At 39.0% G+C, this 13326-nt stretch overlaps 1 protein-coding gene across 15 annotated transcripts in view; it reads left to right on the top strand.

The window, feature by feature from the left end:
- Positions 1 to 13326, top strand: part of LOC142374245 (calcium-activated potassium channel subunit alpha-1a-like) — an 89413-nt gene that overhangs the window by 24946 nt on the left and 51141 nt on the right. For all 15 annotated transcript variants that reach the window (XM_075457808.1, XM_075457811.1, XM_075457810.1 and 12 more), the window contains exon 3: positions 11144 to 11205. In XM_075457808.1, coding sequence (XP_075313923.1) covers positions 11144 to 11205 — 62 coding nt within the window. The remainder of the gene's footprint in view (positions 1 to 11143; positions 11206 to 13326) is intronic.

Consider the following 13326-nt stretch of genomic DNA (forward strand, 5'->3'; position numbering starts at 1 on the left):
GGGTGATAAAGCGATACATCAAAATGCCAATGATTCATTTAAATTTAAGTTCTGAACAGGTTTGGAGCAAACTTTAAACATTAAGTCTCTTTCTGCTCAATTTTGATTTCCAAAATGCACCCGTTAATGTTGCTCAGTTGTTGTCATCACGACCACCTAATTGTCACCCACATTACAGATCAGAAAGAGTTGTTATGCAAGTTTTTTTTTTTTTTAATTTTTTTTTTTAATTTTTTTTCTTCAGATGTAAGCAAAAGCATTACAGGTACTCAGCCTATGAAGGAGAAATGCTAAACAGCCTATTTGTAAAACACTCATTTGAAGTAAAAAATGTCAAAGTGTTCTCTGTATATCCAAGTTTCTGAGCCTGGATTCCAGCTGTCTGTATGAAATGTTGGCCTCCATTTGGCTCTCTTCTCTTTGCTATCTAGAAGTCTGTGAAAAGAAAACAATGTCAAACACTTGCTGAATCCGTTTGGACAATAGATTGCATCATAGCGCCTTCCCAATATTAGATGTTTTCCAGCCAGTCAAACGATCCATGGCCATTGATTCAGCTGTCTTTTTGCCACTCAGTGGGTGTAACACCAGTATAGTCACACGTCTTTTGACATCATGTGGAATCCTGCTATGGAGGAAAAGTTCTGTGCTTTTTCACAGCACTAGCACATAACGTCAGTGCATCTTATCACCCCACCACCAAATCCGGTTTCAAGAGGTCATGGTTATGTCTCGCATTTCTGTGAGATTAATCTGGATCTGAATGTTTTTCTGAAATGGTTCCATTATTCTCTCATTACACCCACGAGAATATTCAAGCATCCTCAGCAGAGCTCTTTGACTCACTGCAGTCATGGCCCTATTCCATGTTTCAACATTCCCTGACTATCATTGTCATAGTTATAGAAATCTTTTTTATTTTCTAAAAACGTACTGCTTTATCAGTGCAACATTCATGATTTGGACCCGTTGGACCTGGCTAAACCTTTTAATTTTTTAAATCTAATCAGGCATTCATTCACAAGCCTTTAATGTGGTGTGTTTTATAATGTGTTTAAAGTGTTTTTTCTTTTTGTTCTTTATTCTTAAGTTTCCAGTAGAAGCCTGCAGAGCCTGTTACCCCACGCTGTGCTCTGAGCTTCACTGAGCAGCCCAGATTAGACTGTGGTGTGTTGATGTCGGGTTATGCAGTGAATCAGGAATTGTGAGTGGCTATAAAGACCCTGCAAGTTGTGAAAGACAGAACCTCAATTCTCAGCGACTACCATTTTCTGCTAATGGTGTTTGCTGCACTTGACTTTTTCATGAGTAACATAAAATATATTCTATTACTCTTTTTTTTTTTTTTTTTCTTTTTACAGTTGCAATAATGTTGCACACTTGCCACATTTGGTGAAGGTATTATTTATAATAAGTGATGAATCAATTTGAATCAGGCTGCCAGATAGTGTAATAGGGGCAGCAGCTGTCTGGAAAGTTCATTGGTTATTTTTGACCGCCTGTTTTCAACACCACACATTGTTTTCTAGAATGGTGTTAATTTTTCTAATGCCATCAAAAATACACTCTCTCTGACCGTATGGAGAGAATATGACACAATGTGATATGTAATTGTCTTACGAAGTATTTTAAGGACTTTATTTCAAGCGTTTGACGTGATAAATAAGCCATATACAACATACTCCAAACTGTGTTGTTTGGAGTTGTTTTTACCACAGAAAATGGTATTCGGTAGGACATACAAGCTGTTACCTTTTATTTCTGGAAAGTGCTGGAAAGTTTCAGACAGTGGGAAAATACACTTATCTTTTATCACTTTTGATGATGCAAAACTACACATCACAATGCATACATTTGCTCTGTAGTTAAGTTTTCAAAATGATACTAAATGTCTGACAAGGATTGTTTTTACCAACTTATTTAAATTTCTCCAGTTTGATCACAAGTGTGCAGTACAAGTAGTGCAGCAAGGCAACCATGGACTGTCATGGAAGGTCCACACAATAGGTCCTGAAAGCTCAGTAAACATTTTTTTTGTACACTGCAGGTCATTCACATGAGGGTGACAGAAATACACTCTAATAATAATTCTCACCCAGACCCCGTCTCCTTCCTCCCGTTGTCCCAAATTATGGACTCTTCACAATTCTGAAGATCTGGGTGATTCATCAAAGTCACCCAAATGAATGTGTTTGTCAAAAAGTTAGTTATTTGCATCCCTGATACTTTGTTAGGTTAAAGAGGAGGATGAGAGACCTACCGGTAGTTATTTTATCCCCTGATCTAGCCTGCTCAATAACAAGGACAACAGTCTCTGGAGTGGCTCACACAGCTCAGAAAGCCAAAATATGATACTTTTATTGTTATATATTTCCAGACCTTTTCTCTCTTAGGATATCATTATCAGCAGTGTTCATTGCAAACAAAATTTCTGCTCAGAAAGCCTACACAAGAGGCCTTTCCATCACAACACAAGCCCTCCAGCAAGCACCTTTTTATGGGGTCGAGTGAAGTAATATGAAATCACGGCAGAAAACGAGATGAGACGCCTTCGGTCAAGTTTGAAATTTACTTTTAACAAGAATGTCTTCAAAACTTTACACAAGTGGGTTGCCAAAGGGCAGTAAATTCGCATTATTGTGGACTGCACAGACAGCCTGTTGTGTTTTATGGATGGACGGTCTTATGAAGATTGCTACAATACCACTGAAAGTTTGTGAAAATAATGTGAAGAACCCGCCAAAAGGGACTTATTGTTGTCTTTTATAATTTGTAGATTAAGATGAGATTTGAGATGGTTCCTAAAAACCCAGTGCTTGAAGCTGGTAACAGCTTAGATAATGCAGTGTTTACTGTGGCTTTTTTTTTTTTTCAGCACAAAATTGATATTGCTGTTGTTTTTCATGCGGCATGTTGGGATATTTTTAAACCTCTGAGAGAATGGAGAGACTTCTGCACCTTGCAAAGGTGAGGATGTGGTTGAGACTTGCATATCAGAGCTCACCAAAGACGATCTCTCCTTGGTCGATTAAAGTGAGCTGTTTTTCTTTACATGTTTTAATATGTTCTGTGTTTGGTCTTGGTCTGAGAAATAAATGTTCTTGCCTCAACAGGGTAACCTTAGGATTCAATTTGTACTTCCATAGAATAAATCAAATCAAAAGATCATTGTGGTAAAGCGTTATGCCAGAAGGATTTATTCTTAAAGGTCTCTCAAATGTCAGACAAGTCCATCCATTTCCAGCTTTAGGAACACGATGGCAAAAGATTTGTGTGTATGATCACGTTCCCTAAACAACTTAAATTGTGTGTATCCAAAAACTATTTCTTGCTGCAGCTGTTTTGAGGCTGCGCTAAATAACCTGTAAAATCTACAGTTTTTTTTTTAAAAAAAGGGTTGGGAATTATGTTATTACTGAATAGCAGGTCTATTCTGCGGTAATGCCGGTAGTCATCCCTAATGACATGGAAGCCGCAACATGCAGCTCCACAGGAAGCTCTGAAGACAAAGGATTAATCTGCTTTTATTGAAAAGATGAGCGAGAAATCCCTTAAACCCAACGCTTTTACTCATGAGTGTGAAAGTCGCAGGCACAAAAGAGGATGATGAAACCCTGCGTTGGATACTGTACTGTCTACACAATGTGCTCCCCCCGGGAAAGGTTTGTGAATGATGTAGTACATGTCTGAATATTGCATTCAGCCACTCCAGACACCCACTGAGCCTGTGAGGGTTTCCAGGGATTCCCAGCAGAAAGAGAATTGTTCAGTTTAAGCTGAATCACTTTAATACACAGTGCTGTTGGCTGTGCTCTACCTTATCAACAAGTACAACATTTGTCTGGTCAGCAGGGTCTGTAATGTGAGAATAAAGCTGAAGCCGTATCTTCTGACTGAAACGGCAAGAAAATATATAGGGTTGTTGCTTCAGGTAACAGAGCACACATAAGATTTTCCTTGTGGATTTCATATAGATGTTTTCAAACTGTGAGGGGGCTACATACCAATGGGAACTTGGTTGTTTGTGCAGTTGATGAGGCCTTTATCAACATGTCTGAGCTGCAGCAGTGACGAAGCTAACTGGGAACATCATGATGTGTTTAACTCGATTATGTGTATTTTTTCTTTGTTTCCGGGGAGTTTTAACTTGATTAAATCTGCACGCTGACATGTTAAATACATTTATACATTTAACCGAACACAATTTGGTTCAATTTGATGGAATCCATTACAGTTCATAACATTTATTTAACATATTCACTTTAACACAGATACATTCTAAATGTGGGAGAAAAACTTTTTCTTCAAACGTGGAATCTGTTAACTTCCCTCAAATAGATATTTGATAAAAAAAAACAAAAAAACGAGAGAATCGCAGGTATATTTGGTATGTCAGTGAAATACTTAAATCGGTAACTTTTACCACAGCTCTAATGTATCTACAGTATTGAGTATGAAGGATTTCTTGAATCAAACCCTTTAGTTCTTTTCTGCTAAACAGCTGATTTGCAACAACATGTGCCTGCACATTTTGTACTGGCTAAAGTTATCAGATGGAATAGAGACTTATTCTGGGAAAGAAGCTGTTCTTTTTCTTTATTCTCCTCTTCTCTCTGCTTCCTTTGACAGAAAGTTTTAATTGTGTTATGTCCTGCACACTGGTGATGGCTGCTGTGAGATGAGAAAAAGATTTGTGGTGTTGTTATTCAAATGATCTTAGATTTAATCAGAGGAAGAGCCTTGCACCACAGAGGTCTATGTTTTCTTTGTGGTTTGTTACTGGAAGGAATGCTAACCTACTGTGAAACCAGCAGATTTGTTTATATGTTTATATTGACTTTAATTTGGCAGCATGGTTTTAAATATATTTTTTCATTGGAATTGGCAATTGAAAACAGATTTATGCCATACGTTTAAGTTTTGTGCTCCCTTTCCTCAACACATTTGAACTCTACTCTGGTGAGCCAACAAGCCACATTCCAATCACTCTCCACCGCGATGTCAGCCTAACGTCCTTGATGTAGCAGACGGAGCGTGTGGAAATAACTTTGCCAAAGTCACTGATCCCTGCACATTGAACTTGTCCATCTCAGCATCCTTGAGCTCATTCATGAATCACTACATTGTCAAATACAAATATGATCAGGATGACACATGATGAGCTGATTTCTCACCACACCCTCACCTTGGGATGATCTGTATAATAGTTATCAAACGTCTGCTGCTGTCGTCAGACACTGCAGCCCATTATGTAACTGTGATTGTTGAGTTCTCTAATGAGTAATGTCACATCATACCAAAGTGGGATTGAGATTTTCAATTAAGATGATGCATTCATACTGTATATCTCAGTAGAGTTGTGTGAATGGAGTGCACTACTTTAAATAATGTATTGAACGCAGCGCACTCCATTCATTCTTTAAATTGAATATATCTAAAAGCGACATGTTACTCATAAATATGTCGTAAAACTAACGAGAAATGTATAATAAATCATTTTCTTCTGCAACACACAAAAGTGTTCACTGTAGCTGTTCACACCGCACACCTAAAAATAAAGGAGCTCCACTGTGCTTTCCCCTTGAGAGTGATCGCAATTTCTCAGGGGATTTTTCACAGCAGGAAGTGTCTTGGTGTTGCTAGGAAACACGTCATTGCCGTCATTTAACTTGTGCTAATGATGTGTACAAAATTATCACACAATCGAAACACCACTGTCGTAGGCCATTTTGAAAAAAAGTCTGTAAACAATGAATTAATTCATGGATCTTTTTGGCCACTGGAGCTGCACAACGAGCTGTAAAGTGGACAAAAACACACCGCCTCTTAAAAGTTGAATGTAAAAATCCGTTGGGCAGAAGAGCAGTCAATTTACAAATCTCTGTGGGTTAGTGAAATTATAGCTAGAAAATCATTAACGGGACTCTTTTGTTAATATAGGTGTATTGATTAGGGCAACTTTAACACTGTGCTGCCTGTAATTTTAAAATAACCACAATATAGATGAACATAATGCCAATAATTATTTATCCTCACACTGAGTATCTGACACAAATCCATTAAAAGGTAGTGGCAATTTTCCGTCTGTGTGAAGCTAAAAGCACAAAATAAGGGCTCTAAAATGACTTAATTATGTAAATCTAGGGCTGTGGGTGATGACACACATGCACATAGCTGTGGTTATGACCAAAAAAAGAAATTAGCAGTGGCCACTGTGTTGTTAATGGCTCACCTGGCAATCATGATTGGAAAATCTGGTTTTACCCACGTTCACTCCATTAAGAAATAAGAATGACATTATAAAATGTCAGTAAGACCTGACACATGCCGACATTTTGTGTTCTGTAAAAAAATCACAGTATTCGGGTGTCAGTTTAGAAAAACATTTGCCAGAAGGTTTTCCTTTGCCATTATCCTCTGGACTCACTCCAAAGTCCACCTGAGTCCAAGCCTCAGATGTCTTAACATTTTCTAAAGTCCTTCAACTTTTCTACTTTGCTGTCATTTGCAATTGGTTAGGTTTAGAAATTTAATAAATACATAAATTGAGTTCAGTATAATGAAACTAATGAAACCATTGCACGTTCACTGAGTGACTGGATTGTTTTGTCTGTGTTTTCCATTCAACCTCGTCAGTTAAACCAAACAAAAAGGAGCAATTTTCCACTGATTCTGTGATTTGACCAATTGAATCATAATTCCCTGTTTTTGGCAGAGGAGGCTGGAGACTGTTTATGCAGCACATCGTATAGGTTATATTAAGATCATGCTCGAGGAAGGTGCCAGGCATCAGGACCCCATTAGTATGCATGTTGTGTTTTTTGCCTGTCGCCAAAAGCATGAGGAACATGCAGAGACAGCCAGTGAGTGCAGTTCTGAACTGAGGTGGGACACAGCTGCCTCTTAAAGGCACAATCTGTCATTTTGAAAAAAAATAAAAAAGTAATTTACAGATCTCTGCATGTAAAATTGGAATTGGAATAGCCTTTGTTTGTAATGGGAAAACGCTCAAACATAACCTGTCAATCAGAAGGCGTTTCCTAACATTTCTAATTTAGGGTTTTGAAACAATAACAAAAACAGCTTGAGGCTGCAAAAATGGAATTTCCTCTCCTGTCACAGACGCCCCATCATATGTCATTCCAGCTGGTAAGGAGCAAGAGTTCAACAGTAATGACTCTGTAAATGTTTCAAATGTTCATACAGTGTCTGTTGGTCGAGGTTGCTCTCAATCACGTTTAAGGCTGTTGTCATCACCCAGGGCAAAGGATAAACATCTAGTCTAGTTAGTGAGGACTGTCATTAATGACCAGGGTGTCTCCCACGATCCAAGCCCCGTCATGCGAATATTTACAGCAGCTCTAAGAAAACGGACCACACAAAACAGTCCGGGGGCGGGGCGATTTCTTTTGAACATTTGCAAGGTGATTCACATTAATATCAAAACTTAACAATTTTGTTATAAGTCCATGTAATTGTAGTTTATTTAGGTGGTGGGAAAATATCCTAATTCAAATAGCAGAAATTCTGAAATTGTACTTTTTAATAAAAAAAAAAAATGCATCTGACATAATTGTCTGTTTTGCAGTTTTTAATAAATGTGGCATCTGAGGTGAGACAAACGAGTCGGCTGGAATTTGGCTTGATTTTGTAAATAAATACCGTGTTGCAGTGGAAACCTCTGTGTTCTAGTTACCCATGAGGAACACCAGGTCAGGCACTTCTGCTCCCGTGAACATTTGAATTAAATGAGAGATGCACGAACTTGATATGTTCACTGAAATAATGAATTACGGCTGACTGTGAATCTTTTGCATCTTACTTTTTCTGACAGTGTAACACAGACTGTGTTTCCAGTACTACTTATTCTCTAATTATATGTATTACAATGTCACTCAACTCCTCATTTTTAATAGATTTGAGATAAGTCAGACTTGTCACTTGTGAAACATAAACTATCTGAATCTTTTTATTTTTTTTATATTACACTGCTAAAGACCGTGACGAGCTGTATCACTTAATTATTCCATTGTTAATGCCTAAAGATCATAGAGATTTTAGAATTTAGATTTTGCTTTCTGGCAGTGAACCACCATCTCTGAATTTCAGAAAAAATATTTGAAGTTTTTCTTTACTGTAAAGTGACTTTGCTCCTGTTTTGTAACTGGAGGCGACACAAAGTGAGGAGTGTGTAGGCAGAATTGAATGCAGATTTGGCTGAGGGTCTCTTGGCAGCTCCCTCGTTGTAATGCAGTGGTCACTCCTCTGGTGTGAGTCTGAGCTCACTGTGCCCTCTCGTGGGTGGAGCCATCTGTCAGCAAATGGCTGAGGATGGCTGGAGATACAGATGTGATGCATCGTTATCCGGTGACTGAGATGAATGATGCATGCGGGCACCGTCTGCTGACACCTGATTGACAAACCCAGTCACGAGTCCTTGTTACAGCCTTTGTGCTTATTTACTGGTACAGCTGAATCTTCATCTGCCAGTGACATTAGCATTTCCAGGGTTGCACCACCATTGTTGCTAGTTTGTAAACTGGGACGGTCAGAGGCATAAAGAGATTTCCTTGCTTTCAAAGAGGACGGGCTGATTAAAAATTCACGTGGGTGCTTTTTGTCATTACGCCATCAGCGGTCGCGGGCTGACAATACAATTTCACATCATGGAAATGAATTTGGCTAGGCTTATTCATTATGCATGCCCATTGGTTTCTTGTTCAGGATAGCTATTGTGTCATCTCTAAATAGATGAAAGCCAGGCGGGGTCGCAGATAACCCGGTAGTGTATTTCTGGATGTAAAACATTTATTCTGGTGTCCAGCAGAAAAATCTCTCTGCCCATATCTGTGTTTTTGTGGGTCGAGCTCTTATCTACATTCAGAGTGGCTTTAAAGGAGAAAAGTAGGACATTCATTTCACAACGGTTTTAATAAGCAGCTGTGCTTTTGACTTAGAAATATCACTAGGTGATACTTCCCAATTAACATGACGTGTGAAGGATTAAAGATCTGGGTCTTTTCTAACCCAAATGACAGAAAGCTGGTTTTGTAACAGCTGCCATTCCAAAAAAAAAAAAAAGTATGCTCTAGTTAGGTAACAGAAATTTTAACCTCTGTCCAATATTTAGGATAAACTTCCCTCTTCCTTTGGTTAGACAAATCCATCATGACAGCAGGTACTTCAGAGTGTGGTTTCCAGTGTCTGGAGGTTGACTGAGACGAAACGGCATCACCTCAAGTGTTTTTTTTCCTTCTTCCCTTTTTTGTAACTAATATTTAAATATACTCTTACTGTGTTCATTCGTTCTCCCCATTTAACTAATTGTACTTACAGTTTAGTCTGATTTCCTGTGGAATCGGCAACAATGATTAGGTTTCACTGGAGCTTTATCAGTATCAGGGCTGTCACCTGACGAGTCTCTCTTTGTCCACGAACACTCTCGAATCACATAATTATTAGCCTGCAACCTTCCTCGCAGACTGCTCTGAGAGTCTATTGGCCCTCTCCAGGTTTCGGTTTGTGTGTACCCCCTGCAGAAAAGGAAGAGTGACAGAGTAAAACCGATGCCACTGTGACCCCTGAAGCTTCGGGCTCAGCTGCATCTCCTGAAAACCGCCATACAAAAAGCCACACTCTGTCACCTCGCCCACTCATCCGCTGCCAATTTACATGATGTGCTGAGTTCTTGTGTATCAATTTACACTGTCAGATAAACAGTCACCGATGAGTCTGTGGCACTACTGTTCAAAAGTGTGATGCTTTATTAGTAACATAATTATAAGTTACCAGATGTATGCACTCCTGCAAACATTTGCTCTCTTCTCTTTCCATTAATATTTTCTTAAATGTTTTCTTATAGTTTATGCTCCCCTGAAGTCCTAAAAAAGATCTAGCGTTTTCTTTGCTATTGATTTGTTTCGATTTTATTTTTGTCATTTAGTTTTTTTATCATTTATTCTATGATATGTAAATGAAACGCAAACATTAGCGAACTTTGTTGCTTCTTCGTCAAATATGATAACAGTGACAGTCGGGCATTGCTAAAGTGGAGGTTATTATGTTCCGTCACGCTCATTTCTCATGGCTGCAAATAAGATGGATGTGCCAAATCTACAATTCAGTGGGAAATCGCTAAGCCACTTATCACAAGGGAAACACAAGTTGACCAAGGAAGATGTCGAAGCTTCAATGACTTATAGCTTAAAAACAGGAAATGCACACCCAGGAGATGTAAAAAAAAAAAAAAAAAAAAAAAAAGGGTCAAAACAGGAGTCAATGTTTGTGACTGTGGATGATTGAATGAAACTGATATTCAGTGATGAATCATCAATCCATATTGGACAAGGACCGGGGTCGGCAACCCACGGCTCCGGAGCTGCATGTGGCTCTTTCATCCCTCTGCTGCGACTCCCTGTGGCTTTTGAAAATAAATAATAAGTATTTAATTTAAATGTATTTTGTTAGTTTTAATGTTATTCTAAATTTGAAGATTATGGTGATTATGTAACATTAAAATAAAACGCGGTCCATTTTTTTGTCACTCAAAATATGCGTCACAACCGCTGATGTGCGACGGATCGTTTCTGTAGGAACGGGACCAAATGGCTCTTTGAGTGTTTAAAGTTGCTGACCTCCTTGCCGACTAGGAGATCATGCTGGAACTTTTGTTGGGTGCAGGTCCAGTGAAACCTAAAGATGGCTGCCTGATGACAACAAGTACATTTGTACAATCCTGATGATATTGAGTTGACGTGAGGTAAAAGGCCTGGGGAGATGTGAGTCATTACCTCTACAATAAATGTGCAGGTGGACAATGAAATTTCCGACACATTTCTCTGCCATCCATCTAAAGTAGGTTTGGTGATGCTGAGGTATTTTTTTTTTTTTTTCCTGGATTGATAATGCATTTTGCCACGGAGGAAAGAGCGTTCAAACCTTTCCTCAGGAAAGACTTATCAACTCAATAACATGGCCAGCAAACAACCCAGAACTCTGAGAGGGAAAATTGTTGGGGGGGGGAGGTCCAGAACAAAACTCCATCCTGAAAAGCAGGAGGAATCTCTGATTAAACATCTACTCTCTGTTGTCAGTTATGATATGCTGCAACCTAATTAAATTTGTCCTTTCTCTTTCTTTCTAGGTGGTGCTTGTATTTGCACTCAGTATTGGAGCCCTTGTTATCTACTTCATAGATTCCTATGAGTAAGTATTTTGACAGATGCATTCAATTTTCATACATTACCGATGGTTGAGTGTCACAATTAACCCGTTTTTATCTCATTCTGGTGCAGAATATTTGTAATCTGTAAACTTGATGCACTTTGAAACAGTACGAGATCAGATCTGCTTATTATATGCCACAATGTAAATGTTACGTGTTCATGGCAATGAAGCCTTGCAGCAGCTTTACCAGCTACAGCAGGTCTGAAGATGGATGTGTGAGAAGTTTAACCAGGAAATCTTGTAACAAGGCATTTGTGTCAAACATGAAACCTGCACTTTCAGCCATTTAACTTAAACCTTAGTGACTTTATCAGTTTAAATGTTTAGTTATGGAGAATTTTGTCTCAGTAAAGTACATAATTATTGGCTAAAGCTCTAGTATAATTCACTCAAATAGGTAAAAGCTGTTAAAGCCAGTACAAATAAAGTTGCTTCATGATTATAAAGTCTTATTGTGAATTTTAACTCTCATGTATCACCATACATGTGACGTAAAGGCTAAACTAAATCTAATAGCGCTGACTGATTTGTGCTTGGTTTATGGTATCTGAGGACATGCATTCATTCACATGTACTTGTAGGTAAACTACTCTGGGCTTTAGTTCTATGATCAAATTTACTTAATCCCTGGAATGAGTGATCAGACTTTCACAGAGGGAGCAAAGTCCAAACTTCCTGTTGAACACAATTGCCATCACTCATTTGACCGGTGGAAGCGGAAGGCCCTTTAAGCTGCATGTGCGACAGAACACTCTTTTTGCAGCTTGGTGGTTTTTGGACAGGAAGTGCCATTAAAAAGTACAGAAAAATACACAAAGATAAAAGCTGCTATCAAGCCCAGCGGGAGTACCCACTGGGAGTAATGTGAATGCAGACAGGAGAAAATAGGCTGTAAATCTGTGTAATCAGGCTGGAAGTCCTGGAGGCAGGCATCCAAGTTATTTGTTATTTCATAAGACCACATGCAGCTGAGGGCTGGGCTTGCACTGATGTGGTTTGCGGGCATGATCTCATTTCATTATCTGGACAAGCTCAGGTAGAGTTACATTCTCGCCGATGCCATCTGTGGCCTCCTGTTCTCAGAGCTTGCCTGAAGCGGCGCCCAGTGCCTTTTCACCTGATGAATTTAACCTTCAACCTCTGTCTTTAGCTCGTGTCAGGGAGTGCTTTGTTAACTACACAGTGAGGAATGGTGCTGCAGCACCTATTCAGTGTCTTACATTCATATTCAGCCTATAAGCTTTTTGTTTGTGTTTCCATTCAGTCTTATCCAGGTTTGTCTATTATTCAGGCAGTATTTCTTCACTACCTGTCAGCCCAACAAGCCTTGCACTTAAAGCCAAAGAGCAGCCAGTTGCTCTCCTGCGAGCTTTCAAGCTGCAGCAGACTGTAACAGATACAGCCTTTCCTGTAATTAGTCCTATGGGGTTGCTGAGGCTTTTATATGATGGACAGGCTGACCTGACTTGAAGTGACACAGAGGGGGCATCAACACAGCAGACTGACCTGAAAGAGATTCTCGGGAAAGCTCAAAATTTGGAGAGAGGAGGACATCTGCTATCTAAGATTGAGTTTTACCACACAAGTCTGTAGTTTTGGTTCCCATGCAGCCCCATGATGTTGGTAAGACTGGATAACATTGTTATTGTTGTTTCCACAGTGTTGAAGGGGGGTATCAAACCTTGAGCACAAACTGAACACCTGAAATCACAACTTTTGTTAATACAAGTACAATATTCTATCTTCATTTTTCAGTCGGTTTGTCTGTAAATATCTGTCCTTCCATTGTGACTGCCCTGCTGCATCTGCCTGTAACAGCACTGACAGTAAGCCATAACGCCATTTAGACTGATACCAGGTAAAGGTATGCACTAAATTGTGACCTGGTAAATCAAGACTGGACGGCTGTCATGGTAGAAGAAGAGGTAAACAGAGCATACAATAATTACGTAGAAATATTCTGTAGATTATATGATAAACACTGTCCTTTGTGCCTATACAGAAAAAATGATACATCTCAAAAAAGTCCTTGGCTAACAAATGGATTACTAAATGCGTGCAAAAAGAATCAGAAAAACGCTATAAAGTTTACAAAAATAA

The sequence above is a fragment of the Odontesthes bonariensis genome, chromosome 23 (genome assembly GCF_027942865.1).
Source record: "Odontesthes bonariensis isolate fOdoBon6 chromosome 23, fOdoBon6.hap1, whole genome shotgun sequence".
NCBI lineage: Eukaryota > Metazoa > Chordata > Actinopteri > Atheriniformes > Atherinopsidae > Odontesthes > Odontesthes bonariensis.